Genomic DNA, 18,086 nt, shown 5'->3' on the forward strand with positions numbered 1-18,086 from the left:
AAACATTAGCGGGGTGGTGTTTCATAGTTGTCTTATCAAGAATGAGGCAATGTAGAGGCCGGATTCTATTTCTGTACATGATTTGGCGCTACCAAAGTGTTGCCGACAGCACTTTACACGTGATAGGCAAAGATGCCATTTCCTCAGCCTCTCCTCTTCTTTCAACTTCTGTGGAAGCCCAACTGATGTGGTGGACAAGAGTGTGCTCCCGTCAAGTCCAGAGTTCCAAATCTGCCTCGTACATGTCGATAAATAAGAACATCTGAAATTTTGGATGTTAAAAAGCTTCGGCGTCCGATTTTTCGGACTTCCTGCCCAAATTTCAGGCCCAAACCAGCATTAATTGAGCCCCCAACTCTGCCAGATCTTTCATCTCCATGTTGGAACCAGCGTTTTCTTGAGTTAATACATTTGCGACCGTAGCGGAGCCTGAAAGGTAGCTTTGCCGCAATACGGGGTGTGATGAGGTGAAGCATATTGAAAAATCTAGGGACCACTTTCAATCGGACGTTGACTGGGTCTTGGCAAAGTTCGACCGTAACGGAGCTTGAAAGGCAGCTTTGCCGCAATGCGAGAATGTAATGAGGTGAAGCATATTAAAAATCTGAAGGGGTCACTTTCAGTTGGACGTTGACTGTATTTGTTTTTGGGAAGTTCGAATAGTGAAATTCCAGTGTGAATCAAATCGAATAGCAAACACTATTCGAAAAATATTCAAAATTTCGAATATTCGCACACCCCTACTATTTATCGGCACATATGGTCTGGCTTTAACAACGGTTATTCAACGATGAATCACATCTATGCTGTCAGGCGACATGGAAAGTGGAGTAATGTAACTAAACGCTCTTACGGTATTTGCAGATTACAAAAATGCACCTGATATGGCAGATGGTGCCAGTTGCCGTCAAGCAAAGCACAACGAGGAATGAAGCGGAAATATTATGAATACGACAAGTGGTTGGAGGGCTAATGGGAATGGCCGATATTTTAGTAGAGGACGAAGTGACATTAGGCAGGTCACACAACGTGTAAACTAAACAAACGGTGGCCTATTAAAGGGGCCATGACACGGTCACCCCACAACTTGTGGTTTTTAGTGAAAAATAGAAGTAGAGGGTCTATTGTGCTTATATATACATGAAATGTGGGCTGTAAAAGAATATTTCAGTGCAAAATAAGCCCTAAAGTCGCTAGCTACAAACCCTGCCCACGAACGATGACTGCCATTTCGGAATGGCATGTGTAACGTGTGTGGCACGGAGTGGAGCCGTCGCCTTCTACAAAGGTTTTGGCTGCTGCAAATCGTCGAATTTCAATGCCAAGCTGAAGAATGCTGTAATAGCTCGATTTCACGAGCAGCTGAACAAGGAACAGAATTATTCGTCGGAATGCAGACGCTTGCACAGCAAGCAGCTTCTTGCGTCACGGATTGCAGGTGTGCTAGTGTTGCCCTACTAGTGTGTTTATAAAAATATTCAATTATAGATTATGTACTCAACCCAATGCGCTAAAATTTCGCCAGTTTGTTCGTGAACGCACAAGGATTAACTTGCATAACACAGATTATGATAAAAAATGGGCTGTCATATGACCCCTTTAAAGTAACTTAACGCCTGTCGAGGGAAGAGGAAACGGTTGATGGTAGCAAAGGGTTGAGCGATGTGATGAAATTTTGTAGTCACCAGGAAAGGCTACTGCTTTACAGGGAACATGGAATAATACGACGACGAAGATGGTGGAGCTTGTTTTGTTTTGTTTGTCCTTCAACACTATGGCACATACCCACTCCGGGGGATTGGCCAAGAAATCGTAGCTTAAAATTTAGAAGTTAATTTGCATAATGTTTAATCATAAAAACAATTAATAAAAAGGAAATATTAGGTAATATGTCACATAAATACTGCAGTTACATTAATATGCCATTTCGCTGGTAGACCAGACTGCCGTATTAATTTGATCAGAAAATTTTCGAATAAATTTGTTAGATTTTAGCGCATTTTCATTTAGAAATATTGACGTCACGATTCAAACGGTGTACGTTTAGTAGCTGGGATGAAATTACACACCGCATTAAAAGCATCCCTGTGGCGATATCCCATGCCGGAGGCACCGAAGCTTAGCACAATTTCTGCAGTTAAGTTTAAGCCTATCTTTGAAAGCGGATTAATGAGAAGTCTTTTTCTAATAATTGAATATCTGCGACATGACAACAAATAATGTTCAATATTTTCTATTTCTTCACAGAATTGACAGAGGGGCGATATCGTCAGAGCAGCCCTGTGTACATATAGGTTTAGTGGGAGGGACACGACATTGAAATCTGGTGATGGTAATTTCCAATTGTTGAGATTGACTCCTGTCAGTAGACTTCCTCTTTGACAACATTAACAAAAAACTATAGTGGGTTTGTGCAAAAAAAAGGAATTACCATCATCAACATTAATAAGACATTGCGAGATGACCACAGGACAAACAGTGCAATTACGGCATGCGAGAGTTGCGCTGTCTCACTAGCAGAGGACCATGCATCCTCCACAAATAATTTGCAGTGAATTTTCCCAAAGGAAAACGTCATGCGCAAAGCATTTAACAGTTATGAAGAGGCATGGTTCCCTGCTTTCAAACAGTTCACTTCCTTAAAAATTGCACTTCTACTGTACGTTGTCTCAATTATGGTTTTATTGTATAGTTTTAGCCTGGACTTTTTTTGTATAATGCAAATGCAAAAGCTGCTTCTAAAGTTTCCATTTACTTCCAATCGAATTCATAGCATTTATAGTAATCTTGCCTGCGTGGTTTTAAATTTAGTTGCACAACGTGTTGTAGAGGCTTCAGTTTCGAGAGGAGCGTGGCTAATTTTGTCTGGTTTTAGGACGTTGCACAATGTGGCAGTGTTACGAGCTTGCTTTGTTGGTGTACAATTGCATTAGACATCACACTCTAAGTCACTGCAATTAATTGCCGATATCTAGCACCTTATCTTTGTGATGTCTCACTAAAGCACTCCACAGTGTGCTCCGCTATGGCAACAAGCTCACCTCTTCCTTGTGGTCCATCCAAATCTGCACTGAAATTTTCACTTCAAAAGCTTTAGCGACAGAGAGAATACGCAAGTTTGCCTATGCAGCCAATCTTAATGTATGTACGCACATGTGTACGTGTGCATGGGTATACACACATGCAAAATTGAAAGATTTCAGGGAAGGGGGCCAGCCCTTTCATAAGTACATCCCCAGCATCCTCCCACCACATCACTCAGTTCAGTTCAATGTTTAATTTCAGCAATGAGAGACAACAGAATAGTGTGAACCCTTTAATGACAAACCCGTAGCTTAATCATTAAGCTTAGGAGACAAAAAACACCCACACTTTCAGTGGTAGAAATACACTGGCGGCTTAGGAACTCTAACAGTGTTGGGCGTCTTTCCTCTCGGTCGACGAAATTTTAAACGAGAAACAGCCATGCCATTTCAACACGGACAGTTGCACGTCATTGCACATTCCTTGAGCCCACATTTCAATATAAACATTTCATTTCCACGAAGGAGTGAACTCTGTGAACACTGGCACACTACTTGGAAGCCTTTCCCTGGACCTCTGGAAGTTTAGAAGTCGAATCTGCAACTATACAGGACACTATGTTTACAGAGCTTGCCAACCGCTACCAGCACCACATCACGTAATCCCAATACTCCGAACACCCTCAAAGCATTGAAAGAAGAGAAATGCACAAACACTGCGGCAGTTTCCTTAACCAAACTTGCTGGTCTCTGGGACATTGAAAGTTCAGACAAAATGGATTCACATCTTGCAAGCAACGCTTCATAGCGCACATTACCGCATTTAATACTAAAATGCATCACTAATTATAATCCTCGCAGTCTTACTGTGCATATCTATAAACATAACCTCAATGACTTTACACTTTGTACATCTGAAACCTTTATTTCAGAACTAAAGATTCAGGTAATGGACTAGGTTTGATCAATCAGCCTGTCTTTGGCCTTGAACTTTCACAATTAAGATGCATTTGATATTCAGTCACATGACTGAAAAGATTTAAATGTGCTGTATGCCTTACAAGACTGACTGTTTCTTCCAATTCGCGCAGCACTCAATGAGCAAATTAATTAAATACAAGTTTTCATCACTCATCTCACATATGACCTGTGCTGAAGTGGTGTGCTTTTCGCAATTGCTGCAATAACGCATTAAAACTGCAGAACGCACATTAAACATCCTTACTACTGCAATTCATTTCCCACAATACTACTACTACATCACCGTTGTCCCGTGGATGCTAGTGCATTAAATGTGCACATGTACATTGTAAAGCTAACAAGTTTACGCCGTCACTGATTTATAGATGACTTTAATCTCATGATGAAATCTCTTATTCAGTGCAATAAAGAAAAAAATATGGGTTAGGCGGAAATACCCACATGGGGTGTTGTCTTGGTTAATCGCGCATCACAACAAATCACTTGGACACACTGTCTCAAGTCGTGTCATCGTTCGGTGCTTGACACGATGCGCTGATGAGCACGTCATTCAGAGCTTGTCAATTCTACAATCACATCAATCTCAGAAACAGCACTCGTCTTCAACATGCAACTTCTCAACTTTCCTCTTCAACACAAAAAACAGTACAGCCACTCCTAAATAGTGTTGTCTCACATTTAAATCTTCATTCAGATTTGTTTAACGCCATGAGCTAGAGGACATGATACGCAATTGAGCACATTGAGGTATAAAAAAAAATTGTCTCTGTGAAAATAGAAAACTTGGCATTCATTCACGATCCGCGCCACAGTGAACTATCAGCTTAACAATGATGAGGAATAACGCTATCGTGAGAACAGCCTACATCACACTGTACACTATCTCGTTCCGTTGCGATTTAAGTAACGCGCAAAATTACATGCAAACATTCGACGACGAAGCTATAAACCCTAGAGACTACTATGATCAAGCAGCGTTGGTGGTTTTACGCTCACCATGGTGCCACCAGTGCTGCGTAAAAATTGAAATGGTTAGGCCTATTTGGTGCGACGTTCGCTTTGTCTACAGGAATGACGTAGCTATTTGCGCACAAATGTGAACTGTGACTTGAACAGCACAGAAAATCAACGGTGCCATAAAAAGCACCAAGAAGTGGAAGCGGGGGGCCAAGTTTCGGCACGGTAAAAGTTGTATTAGAGACAAAAATGAGCCGACGCATTGTGCAGTACATAAGCCCCAACGAACAAACGGGTCTAACGGAAGGCCAATTAAGACATGCAAGGTCAATGAACTCGGGGCGGATGCTATCAGACTTTTGACTACTCTCACGAACAGTACACTCGCCAAAATTAGTCGAGACGAAATAAGAAGCCGGGCGCACAGGCTTGGCAAGCCACGAGACTCCCCAATTGTGCTATGCGCAAATTACGTGTCGATAAACAAAAATCAAGCGAAAAACCCGTGGTCCCAAAAATTAGTGGGATGTGTCGCTTGAGCAATCTTGCGAAGCTGAACCGCTGCGCTCTGCATAACACGCTCCTTCACCGAAAAGACAAGGCGCGTCAAGCGAGAAATGGCTTTTCCAAAGTTTGCGACACCTAGTCGTCTCCGTGTTTCCAGAACACACATTGAAACACCGCCAAACTCGTCATAACGGGAATGTACACTACGCTGCGATACTAAACATTTACAGTACAGTGACCTCCGACACATCAGCATGAACCTAAGATCAAAGGTCACGTTTATGCCGGCTTGCCAACGCTCACTGCCGACAGTAGCGCGGGACTATCAAGGCACGAGCGTTTCTTTTGCAGTCACACATATGTTGGTCCTTGGTGCACCGCTGCCACTGTTCCTGGCATTGCAAAGGCCAGCGCTGTGGCGGGCAGTTCTTGTCAGACTCTTTGGTCCCCTTGCAGCTCCAGCAGAGGCTCGCAGGGAATGGACCCGCGCGAGACAGGCGTCACGCTTGCGGTGAAGTCGCCATTGGCGGCGTGCGCCTTCCACAACAGGCGCATGGACTTGCGCGCCTCCATCAACGAGCTCTTCTCCATGGCGGTCCAGAAGAACGCCATGATCAGGCAGAAGCCCAGCAGCATGGCGGCAATCGTGCGGCTCAGCACCAGGATCCAGTGGTAGATCTGGTGATTGAGATTGGCAAGAAAGAAATCGCCAAGACCAGTGTTGCCGTTACCTCCTCAGACTTAGTGGAAAGGAAAACAGCGCCAAAGACGGAGCACCAGAAATAAGGAGGACACAAACAACTGTGCTGACTTACAACAAAGGTTTATTCGTCCAAACTGTGCAATATATACTTACGCAGTCTAAAACGAAAAGAAGGAACATAGAAATGATAAATAATGATAATATAAACAAACTGTCAGCATCATCACTGCATACCATGCACACTGCGTGTACAGTACAGTCTACTGTTAAAGGGAACACTCCAATGAGCACCTTTCATTTTGCTGGCCTTCTAACAGCAAGTGGACAGGGAAACGTTATTCACGCACTGCACGAGTCTATCAAAAATAGGCAGAACTGTCAACCCCCAGTAGTCTTATGCAAATCTAAGCCACTATGTTTTTGCAAGAGAGCGAAATCCAAACATGCTATGCACGCAAGTGTTCCCTTTGACAGTGGACCTGTCTGTAGAACCATCTGAAAGGTAATCAATTTCCTTGTCTGACCAAGCAATTGAAGGCCCGCTCACGCACACGCTGCCCAGCCTAGCCATTTCCAAAGCCTCCAGGATCTATCGTGTCAGCTGGTCCCGATGACAGATGACAACCGCACAATGTTGAAACTCAGGATCGCAGCCACAGTTTCGGCAGTGGATACCAAAGTTTCTTCAGCGGCATCTGGCCACACTGGTATCCCCTGCCGAGACTGTGGCTTCATTCCCGACTTTCAGCAGCGCTTGTCATGCGTCATAGGGACCAACTCACACGAGAAATCCTGGAGGCTTTGGAAATGGCTGGGCTGGGAAGCGTGTGCATGAGCAGGCCTTCATTTGCCTTGTCAGACAAGGAAACTGATTACCTTTCAGATAATAACAATAATAATAATATCTGGGGTTTTACGTCCCAAAACCACGATATCATTGGTATGCAGCGACGATGCCGAGAGTTTGTTTATACAGCTCAGAACATTCATAATGTAACCACGTACAGTGCAGGACCGGCTATAATGAGTTTTTTCCCGACTCCAGTTTACCCTCCCATAGAACTCCATGTATACGCATACCACTTGCTGTGCAGTCCCCCCAGGTGAAAGACCGGTTATAATGCAGCTGTCGGGAAATTCTCAGAGAAGCGAGGGAGCGAGCGCGCTTCTCAGCGGAGATGCAACTGCCGGGGAGAGAGCAATGATGGCGTTACGAAGGAGGAGGGGATACGGAGCGAGCAATGTAAGAAAATTAATAAATAGATAAATAAATGAAATGATAGGGCACACAGGGTACCAAACCAAAAGAATATGAAAGGAGAAAAAGAACCGTGGAGCTAAGAAATAAAAAATACCCACCAGCTCTGCTGTCACCCAGCCTTGCGTGATTTAGCGCAAGCTGCGGTAACTTTTTTTTTTACTATTCATGTTGATGCCGCCGCTGCCAGATATTTTTACTCGATTGAACAGACAATCAAAGCCAAGGAAAGTACAGGGGATGTTATTTGGAGTACTTGTGATGTAAATGTGAAGAAATTAAAGATGGACGAAAAGATAACTTGCCGCCGACAGAGACTGAACCTGGAACCTTCGAATAATGAGTCCGAAGGCTTTTGCCTTCGTAAGGCTCCCACCTGTGGCAGGTGCAGGGGCACAGTGGCAGCCAAAATGCAGGCCATGAAGCAGGCAGCCACGATGTAGAAGATGCGGTCCAGGTGCAGTCCATCCATACTCTGCTGCAGCTGCTCCTGGCCACGATGCAGGGCATCCAGCAGGCCGGGCGTGGCCGGAGAATTGAGGCCCGAGCGCTCCGCGCTGGCCGCACCGCTGGCATTCGGTATGCCCAGCAGCGGCGCCACCAACGACGAGATTGTGGTCGATGCCGCTGCCGTTGCCACTGCGGATGCGATTAGTGCTCAGCGATGCAAGGCCCAAGTGTTGCCAAACAGTGTCATGCCAATAAGTGTCAATGAGGTGTCAATGTACTGTGAAATACAATCAGCAAATGCACCATGGCTCTATAAAAAAGGCCTAATATCATTGCTACATAAGGGTGCATTATATATACATAATGGTTAAAGTAGTCAGACACAAAATTTTCATTTTTTATTTTTGTATGTGTTAAATCATGGTACCTGATCTCAAAAGCACAGAGCACAGAAAAAATACTGCCTACCGTATTTACTCGAATCTAGGCCGACCCCAATTCTAAGCCAACTCCCGAAATTCGCAAGGCCAGAAAAAAATAAAAACTCGTACTCGAATCTATGCCGAGCCCCCCCTTTCGCACATTGTTTTTTTGAAAAAAAACATCGGCTTAGATTAGAATAAATACGGTAGTCTCGGAGCACTTCAAGTAATTTAATGTACCAACGCCTTTAATGTCCATTTCGGTTTCATCTTCAGAGTTATCTTGTATATCATGAAGTCGAGGTCAGAAGCAGTACATTGTGGCATTTTGGTGCTTGCTTGATCACTTCAAATGCTGCTACTCATTGAGCGAAACCTGTGTTGCAGCATTGAAGATGACCACGCCGAAGTTCTGTCTACACGTCATTTACAGGTCATGTTGGCTGGTGATATATGACTTAGCGTACATTCCAACATATTCACCAGTGATGGGAACATGACAGAAAGCACCCTCTTCAATTCACACATGCTACTACTTGATGAGGCAGAGACTATTTCACTTCAGAATTGGCCATAGAATATATTTCACTATAGAACATTTGCTATAGAACAGGGGTTTCAAACAAGTGGCCCGCGGAACTTACGCTTGCGACCTGCGACCCACACATGGCTGTCACCGTCCCATATGTTTTTTGTTTTTTTTTTGATAAATATGTTCATGAGCTAAACAGACATGGCTGGTCTCAAGCAGTTTCTTCGTGGGAATCCCGTTACCATGTGTTAAACATAACCGTGGAACAAAAGACTATTTCACAATCGGCGGCCTCATTTCAGTTCCTTCAAACCCAACACCAAATCCCCGTCAGAAATGAGCCATATATGAATCAAATATGAGATGTTTTCTTCCAACTCTCTCCAACCTTGTTCACTATACCGGCCCATCGAGAGACAAAATTTCATAACTGCGGCCCGTTAGCCGAGGTGAGCTTGAGACACCTGCTACAGAATTACGAATTCGATGGTTCTTGCTTCTGATTTGACCATGTGTATTCCAAAGAGTATTTTAAGCACGGAGCACTTTATGTAGCCGGGTTGTTGTAGGCTGTGATCGTATGCTGTTGTCGTAGCGCGGAGTAACGCAGGCAAAACCACATACAGTGAAACCTCGGTGATACGAATCTCATGGGACCACCAAAAATATTCGTATCATCCGAAATACGTATCACCAGAGAGCATGGGCAATTAGCATGCGACAAAAGAAAGCTGGCGTACATTTTCATTTATTGTTTTTCGGGGCCGCAGCAATGTCAGGAAGAACCCTGAATGATTGTTAGTTAAGTTTTTAGATGTCGGCAATCATACCAGCACTCATAAATATACGGCCCGTACGCGCGTATTTAATTAATGAACCAGGTGCGTTGTGACCCGCGACAGCAGTAGCCCCTTCTAAATTTTAATATGCTTTTTTGCGTGACACCGGAGTACTGTAGCGAAAGTAACGAAAGAAGAGCTTTGACGCCACAAAATTGTGGCGTCAAGGCCACAAAATTACAGAACCACTGTCCTGTGTTATGATTTTGTTATCGCGGAGGTGTTGGGGATGATTTTGGGAGACTTACGGCCGTGCCCACACAAGTGTGACCTCAATGGTTGCGCATGTTGAAGTTGTGAGGCCTGACTCCTGTGCCAACATTGTCCTCGCCTTCTTTCGGTCCTCGTCCACCTTTCATAGGATGTCTGATGCACGAGGCAGGCACGTGTAAACGCAGTACAATGACCGCAGCCCACGTCTACGCGTTAGAAAAAATAAAGCATGGCGCTAATGTTCTCTCTAATCTACACGGAGGCACAAATCTAAACGCGAAGGTACACGGAGGAACATAAGAGCCTCAAACATTCGCGCACACAATCTCGGAGGCCGTGAGGCGTCTCTGAAGGTTTATTCTGACCATAAGAAAAGTGATTTTATTACACCGTGATTCTGACGATTTCGCAGTGCGGCGCGCATGCCCACGCTTGCGTTCCTGTGCTCGCATGTGCTTGGCGCGTCTTCGGCGACAGCGCGGACAGCACCTCTTCGTACCTGGACGGTAGCGTACGTTCGTATCAAACGCCGCTGGGTGAAAATCGGTTCGCAACAACCATACTCCATTACACTGCAGGCCAATGGGCCCTGGCAGGGACCAACGAAAAATTCGTATCACACCGAAATTCGTATGAGCTGTGATCGTATCACCGAGGTTTCACTGTATAGCATAGCCATCTGCACGCACGCTCGCGCCAAAGAGAAGTCTTCTTCCTCTTGTTCTTCGAACAACTTGATGATGATATTAACGCAGGCAAAACCACATATATGATAGCCAACTGTTGCATATTGAGTGCACGCTCGCGCCAAATACAAGTCTTCTTCCTCTTGTTCTTCAGTCTGCTAAGTCAGAAGGTCTGTAGTGTGCGAGGCCCTGCTGTCAGACTGAATGTGGAGACCTAAAATACGGAGTCAAGGTACCTGAGGGATAGGATGGCCATCAAGAAACAGTGACCAGCACGCGCTCGCTCTGTCCTCTTAACTTTCTTCTTCGCTCCCAAAAGATATGCGCCGATTTGTACCGGCACGTGCTCTCTTCGTCCTCTTATCCTTTGATGCCAGAACACGTGCGCCAATTTCTTTCGCATTGGATGCAATAACTCTGATGGGTGAGAATACGAGTACAGAGAGAGAGAAAGAATGAAGTTCTTGGAGAGGTTGGATTCGAACCCGCATACTAACGATGCGAAGGCGGGCGGCATAACCACTATGCTGTTGAGGCACACTAGCAGCACATGGCATAGCCTTTTCTAGTATAGTATGGCAAAGAGGGGCGATATGAAAGTGAGGGTGAGGAGAAAGGAGTAAAGCATGGCATAGAAAGAAAGAGAAAGAAATAGAGAGAAAGAGGAAAAAAAAGGGAGAGAGAAAGACAGAAAGAGCGAGAAAGGGAAATAGAGGCAGAAACAAAGAAAGAGAAATACATTGAAACCTCATTTTAACAGTCACATCTGCCAGGAAAATAACTTCGTTATATCCGAAAATTCGTTATAAACATTTATTTGTACCACTGTACCTATGACAACACTATTCTTCATTTACTTCGTTATAACCGATAATTCGTTATATCCGTGTTCGTTATATGGAGGTTTGAGTGTAAACATAGACAAAAAGCAAAGAGAGAAAAAGAAAAGAAGAGAGGAAGAAAGAAACAAATAAAGAGAAACAAAGAAGGCCGCCCAGCTCTGCACTTCCTTCAGGCTTGGCATTACTTGTGCAAAGCTGCCTTAATTTTTTCTTTTTTTTTCACACAGACGTTTCCAATTGTTTTGAACTTCTCACATTCTTCCTTCTACGGGTGACTCAACAAGCAGGGGCCTTTAGGAGAAAAGTAATAATAACATCGATGAACTTGGGCCCAGCAAACGAACACTCAGTAAACAACCATGGCAGCAAGCACCCTCATCAGCATAGGCGTGCGCACGAGGGGGGCAGGGAGGGGGGCTGCTGCAATGGTACACAGATGAACTGTGCCTGTGCGTCGGAGAGCACAGGCACAGTTTTACTTCCTAGCAGCCGCTGCAACAAAGCCCGCCGACTCACATTCGCTGGACTTGTTGACCCGCATCACCACCTCGACGGGTTCGTGGTCCGAGAAGGGCAGTCCAGAGGGCGTCTTCAACTTCAACGTCGTGCAAGACTTGGTCGTGACGGTGACGCCTGCAAGGCCCAACGAGAAGCACAGCGGAAAAAAAAATTAAAGGGAGCAGTGTGCAGAAAAGCCAACAAAACTAAGGAGAGTCCGAAATCTGTTTGAGCTGGTAAGGCAGTCTTTCAATGTCTAGCATTTGCTTCGGTACCTGACTGAAAAAATTAATGTGTGGGGACAGGTTGTAGAGGCAAGAACTTTAACTTCTTCCTGAACTTTGTCACCAAACTACACAGCACTTCCTAATCAGTACGATTTCATGAATTTCAAATCCTTTCTGTGCATGCAAGCCACCTTTATAAATTATGAGTTCTTGGGATGCACTTGGTTGACTGTTAGTCCCTCTTCATTAAATGCAATGTGTATAGTCATTACTTGGCTATAAACATTTAATTACTTCCAAGCCGATGCCATTAAAAAGAAATAAATCTACACATTATAGCATATATGCCTGCAGTATTTCCGATACTCGAGCCTATTCCAATTTTAAGGCAACCAGTGCACGTCAACATGCGTGACTGCAAGATCTGCACGTGCTTGGATGTTTTGGTTATTTATCACTAGTCCCAAAGAAGACATTAAAGCTATTAAAATTAAGAAGGTGAATGCAGAACTTTGCCACTAGGCGTTATATTGTGCATGTTAAAATACGACTTCTGGCAATGAGACTATGCATGACTCTGAACAACGTTAAATTTAGGTCTCATGAGAAAGTTGTTACAGTTAAAAGTAAACAGTGAAGATGTACATTTAAAATGTCAAACATGGGATACTATAAGAGTTATTGTATTTAGAGCGCATATAAAAACCAACTGATTAAATGGCTGCTTGGGTAGAATTTAGAAGAAGATAGGAAAGTATCAGTCAACACAATGTATTTGCTGAAGAGAGGTCAAGGAATTTAGATAAATCATCGAACGCTCTGTTCCCGTAACTATGTCTCGGAGATGCTGAATATTTTGCCCATGAGTTGTCCAGCGAAATGCACGGTGTTGTGGTTAACAAGCTGGCCACTCATACTACTTTGGCCTAATATTTTCATCCCACTATTATTACAACTGATAACAGCTACCACAGCTGCGTATGTACAGAGTTTACGAGCTCTTAGTTACAGTTCCACAGATTTACGCAGATGGTCTTTGCCTGCTAATGTGACTGCGTAGCATGTTAGTACACAGATGAGTTGCATTCATCTGAATTTGCTTTTTCAGCTTGCTCTATGCTGTGACAGGAGCAAATAAATGATAAAACCAAACTTCACTTAGCCTCACCTCACATGCCAAGGCCAAAATATTAGTAATTCTTCGTCGTTAGTCACATGGAGATCAGATTTCCGTTTTGATACTGTTACGCATAAGAAAGTCAACCACCAATCTGTAAAAGTGTCTAGATTTCTACATACAAGATAAGGCTTAAGCATTCAGTGTTGATTTTTATATGACTCGCTTAGTCTTGGCTCGGGGTGTTCAGGATGTTCTCTTCATTGGGAAGTTTCCTACACGCTGGCCCGGTAAACCTTCCAGACGACAACACCTAGAGCTTACTGAACTACTCCAAAGTACTGTCACGACAGCTGGTGATGGTAACAACAAGGACTGCCACTTACGAGACAAGTGGTACAAGATGAAAGGGAAGCACTACGCACCTCGGCCGACCTTGTACATGACGTAATCTATCCGTTTTCCTGTCGGGCAGGTGCTCTTCTCGTACGACGTGGTGTACTTGTTGTCGGGGTGGCCACACGTCGCGCCAACACACATGCTCTCCTGCAACAATGGCGCAAGCACATGGGCTATCACATTAAGGTCAAATAGCTGAATGCTTCTTTTGAACGTGCAAGAAAATAATGATAAAGACCTGAACCAAACAGCCCAAACTGTTCATAAAAGTGATTCCATCCACTGCCATTACAAGAAGAAATGAAATGCCAAGACGAAATAAAAAGGAACCGACCCTGTTGTACTTCTCCTGGTCCACGTACGCATCCACCAGGTCCGAGTTGTAGAGGATGATGTTGTAGGGCGGGTCCAGGGGCTCGGTGTTGAAGTCGCCCGCCACAATGGCCAGGTCGCAGGTGGCGCTCGTGTGCTTCACGTACTGGCTCAGCTCAAACGACTGGCAGATGCGGTGAGACAGGTAGGTGTCGTAGTTGCGGTTGTACTCTGCATGGAGCTGGCGTGGCAAAAACAAAGAAAGCTTTACAAGCGTGAGGCCGCAGAAGGACAAATGACTGATGAGTCAGCTCGTCAAATACAGAGAAACCTTATTTCAACGAGTCTCGTTTGCCCAGAAAGACGTTTCGTCATGTCAGACGATTCGCAAGGAGTGCATATATGTTACGCTGTAATAGCGGCGTCCTACTTCACTATATCCAATAATTTGCCTTACAGAAGCTTGACTATGGATACGAATATAACCAATTACCGCAAATAACGAAGTCAATCTAAAATGTTTCTCGCCAACATGAGCATGTGAAGAATGCATGTTAATAATGAATAATGGATTTCTTTTGCAGAAGAACGTGTTGTTGGGCAAGTTGGTGCTTGCTGAGACATAATGTAGCGCTAAAACACAATCACTAAGAAGAGGAACACAAGACAATGGGTCAGGCGCGACAGGACAGCGCCTGTCCCGTCTTGTGTTTCTCTTCCTAGTGATTGTGTTTTAGCGCTGCATTATGTCTCTTGGATTTCTTTTGTCTGTCGCCTTATAAGAGTGCACAAAGAAGAGACTGAATTCATTTTCAACAAGTGTGCACTTAAAGGCTCTCAAGGTTCTCTCCAAAAAATAACTGGAATACTCCAAACACAAAACAGAGTCGCACTTGCAGCGTTCATAAACCCTGCAGGAATATTGTTTTCATACTGACTGTTTTAAGTACTCTTTTCTTTCAGCCATGTAGCAGTGGCACTGGTTATCTATCGTAACCACCAAAATCTTGCCACTACCTTTTTGTCACTGCATGAAAACGAATTACAAAGTTCACAATTTTTATTTATAAATATTGTGTGCCTTTTCCACTGGTATGTGCTTTATTTAAATGTTAGCATTTATTGCAACGTTTTGTAAATACCGCTAGAATGTATACTTAATTTTATAACCCAATATATGATTCTCTTTGATACTTCCACCCCCTGATTATCTTTGTTATCCAAAAAGTCTGCATATGTACCCTGAATAACTCAGAGAAATACTCAGCTTTGGCATCACTATATTTATTGCTTGCCCATGGGTCCTTCTTTCAATAATATCTCATCTGATTTGTAGTACACACAAAACAAAAATAAGTATAATAAAGGCGTATTTCTGTCAGATTCAGCAATTGTTTATAATGAGGCCGACTGCATAATAATAAAAAAAAAGCAAGAAGGATGCTATCACTGGTGTTTGAACACAGCACTGGCTTCTGTCTAGGCTAAGCTACTTGGATGATGCGTGCCTATGACACTTGAGTGCCGCTCACAGATCATGCGCAACATAGAAAACCAGGCTGCAAGAAAGAGCAAATACATGTCTGCTCTCGGTACCAATATGTCATCACTTGCAGGGTTCATTCTGTGTCTACTTTTCACAATGTTTCACTTGCAGCGAATACTTACAAGTGTCCAGATGGTCTGTCAAGCTAAATGATTTTTAGTTATGTTAGGAATGGCATACACTCTAAGAAAAAATTGAGTATTTGGGGAGTATTTCTGCCACGCAACTATAATTGTCATCCATCTCGCGTACTTTCCTCGCGTTATCGCCGCGGTCGCGGCACTTCCCAGTTACGAACGGCGCGTGCATTATCAGCATGACATAGCATTCTCGATCGGAAAGTGACGAGAGCCGGGTTTTCAAGAAAGGAAACCAGATGATTATTGTTGCGTGGCAGAAATACTCCCCAAATACTCGATTTTTTCTTAGAGTGTAGCTGAAATTCTCACATCCAATATTTTTGCAGAGGGTTCTTTCAAGGAGTACATATTCTATAAACTTAAAAAAATTACCCACATACTCCATTCTGCAAAATACACTTCTCATAAGCCTTAAAAAGAAGTGGTGAAAGTAAGTTTTTAGTGAATATATTTAATTAGTGCCTGAAGGAGAGACTTACAGGAACACACAATGTGCGGCACAAACAAATCGAACTGTGCAAAGTAGCCCATAAAGGTCCCTCTACACCGACTCCCCTATTGCAGTGCCTTTATAGATGAGATATTGCATTAGATGGTATCAGTCAGCCACTTATTCCATCTGACCTTGTGTATGTAACATTTATCTGCAAAGCTGTGTGGGGTCTGGATCAACCCATATATCTCTGCAATAAGTGAACTTGGTTCAATCTGATAGCGTCCCCGCATTCCGCCCAATGTAACCTCAAAAACAAAGGAAGTCCGCAACGAAAAAACAAACAAATCAACGGAACGTAAACAAACACGACGCTTTCCAGCTTCGGCAAACGCTCGCAATTATACGGGTGCGGCTTGTAGGCCGAAAAACGCGGCACACACAGCGCCCCCGCCGGTGTGGAAGGCCGCGTTTTGACGGTCAGCGCTTTAGATAGCGTATCTAAGGGCATCGGTTGCTATATATATCGTCGATTCAGCGCGGGGACATCACCGTATTTACGCCGATTTACATACGAGGGCGACTATCCACGGAGCGTGCATCGACCTTGGCGCCCCGCAGGGATGAAGCAAAGAAGCTCTATACGAGAAACGTGGCCTCCGCGATCGGCGCGCGCTTCGCGCTGCGGGGGTTAATCGCAGAGGCCACGCAAGCAAGGAACGCCTCCACACGAACGTTCGCAAGAAAGCTAGCAGAATAAAAGTGAGGAACAACACAAAAGAAAACGAAGAAAAAAAAGCGGGAAAAAAAGAAACGCGCAGTTCGATTTGGTTATCACGACTGCGATCTGCAAGTTGATCAGACGCACGCAAGGTTCGTCTACTGCGCGATCGACAAGGCAAAGTGAAACAAAACCGGCGATACGACCTCGACATCGCGAGATGGACTCACAAGATAACGCGCGCGCAAGCCTGCGCCGCAGCTACGAGCCATAAAAAGAGAAAGTAGAAGCGCGCATGCTTATCTTCTAACTTTTTTTCTTGTCTTGTTATCGCATTCGTATGAAGCGGAGCTGGCGAAGCGGAGATAACGATCGGGTGAGACTAACAAGACCGTTTTGCACGTCTGCGGGAAGAAAGAAAAGTACGTTGAAGGAGCTGTTGAAGGGCTGTCGATGGCGCAGCCTCCGGCGACGACCTTTTCAAAAATAGTAAAACTACAGGTCACTGTAGCAAAACGTAACCAACGAAACTCTTACCGCCGAAAACACGTGAAAATAAGATAGCGATATGAGCCCTTAAGGCCTTTTCCGTGGGTCACAGACCAACGGGCATTGACGTTATCCGGATCCTGATTATGTTCGATACAACATTCTTTTTTTTTTCAAGAACGCTTCGATGAACGCGGTGCCCTCGACACGAGCTCGAATGCGACCTTGAAAGTGCGGTTGACGGGACGGTACAACAGACGCAAAGGCCACATGGAAAGGTCGGCGGGCGTGTATGCTGATGAGCGTGCTTCACATTCCAGACGTGTCAACCATAAGAGTTTCCTAATAATACACTAGAGGGAAATCTGGCGCTAGTGTCTACAGGAGCTGCAACGCATGGTGCTCCAGCCAGCATGGGCATGACGGGTAGTACATGAATTGTCGCTTTGTCGCAAGACGAAGTCCAGCAATCGTTCAGCAGTTACACTTCACCACCTTGACCTTTTTAAGCTCACCAATTCAAATCGGCTCACAAGGTTCACAACGATCCATTATTTTACCCAAAACAAACGCCAAAACACAACAATAAACAAAGCCACAAGAGTGTTCGAAGCTACAAGCACAAAGACTACATGGTGACTGAACGACTGCAGCGCCAGTAGGAAACTCTATGCTTGGCATTAGCGAATTACTGGATGTGTAAAGGAGAGCAACTGGGCTGGTGGAGCCATCTAGTGGCGCAGAGCTCAACTAGATGACAACTAGAGTTAATTTGCAGTAATTTCTACTTC

General features: G+C 44.3%; 1 protein-coding gene across 1 annotated transcript in view; it reads right to left on the bottom strand.

The window, feature by feature from the left end:
• Positions 1-3,303: 3,303 nt before the first annotated feature.
• The window catches only part of LOC119402258 (putative neutral sphingomyelinase), a 42,821-nt gene continuing 28,038 nt past the window's right edge, over positions 3,304-18,086 (bottom strand). The window contains exons 5-9 of the mRNA XM_037669393.2: positions 13,989-14,207; positions 13,681-13,801; positions 11,930-12,046; positions 7,806-8,068; positions 3,304-6,146 (exon numbers count right to left, since the gene is read on the bottom strand). Of these exons, the coding sequence (XP_037525321.1) occupies positions 5,901-6,146; positions 7,806-8,068; positions 11,930-12,046; positions 13,681-13,801; positions 13,989-14,207 (966 nt within the window). The 3' untranslated portion in view covers positions 3,304-5,900. The remainder of the gene's footprint in view (positions 6,147-7,805; positions 8,069-11,929; positions 12,047-13,680; positions 13,802-13,988; positions 14,208-18,086) is intronic.

The sequence above is a fragment of the Rhipicephalus sanguineus genome, chromosome 8 (assembly GCF_013339695.2).
Source record: "Rhipicephalus sanguineus isolate Rsan-2018 chromosome 8, BIME_Rsan_1.4, whole genome shotgun sequence".
Lineage (NCBI taxonomy): Eukaryota > Metazoa > Arthropoda > Arachnida > Ixodida > Ixodidae > Rhipicephalus > Rhipicephalus sanguineus.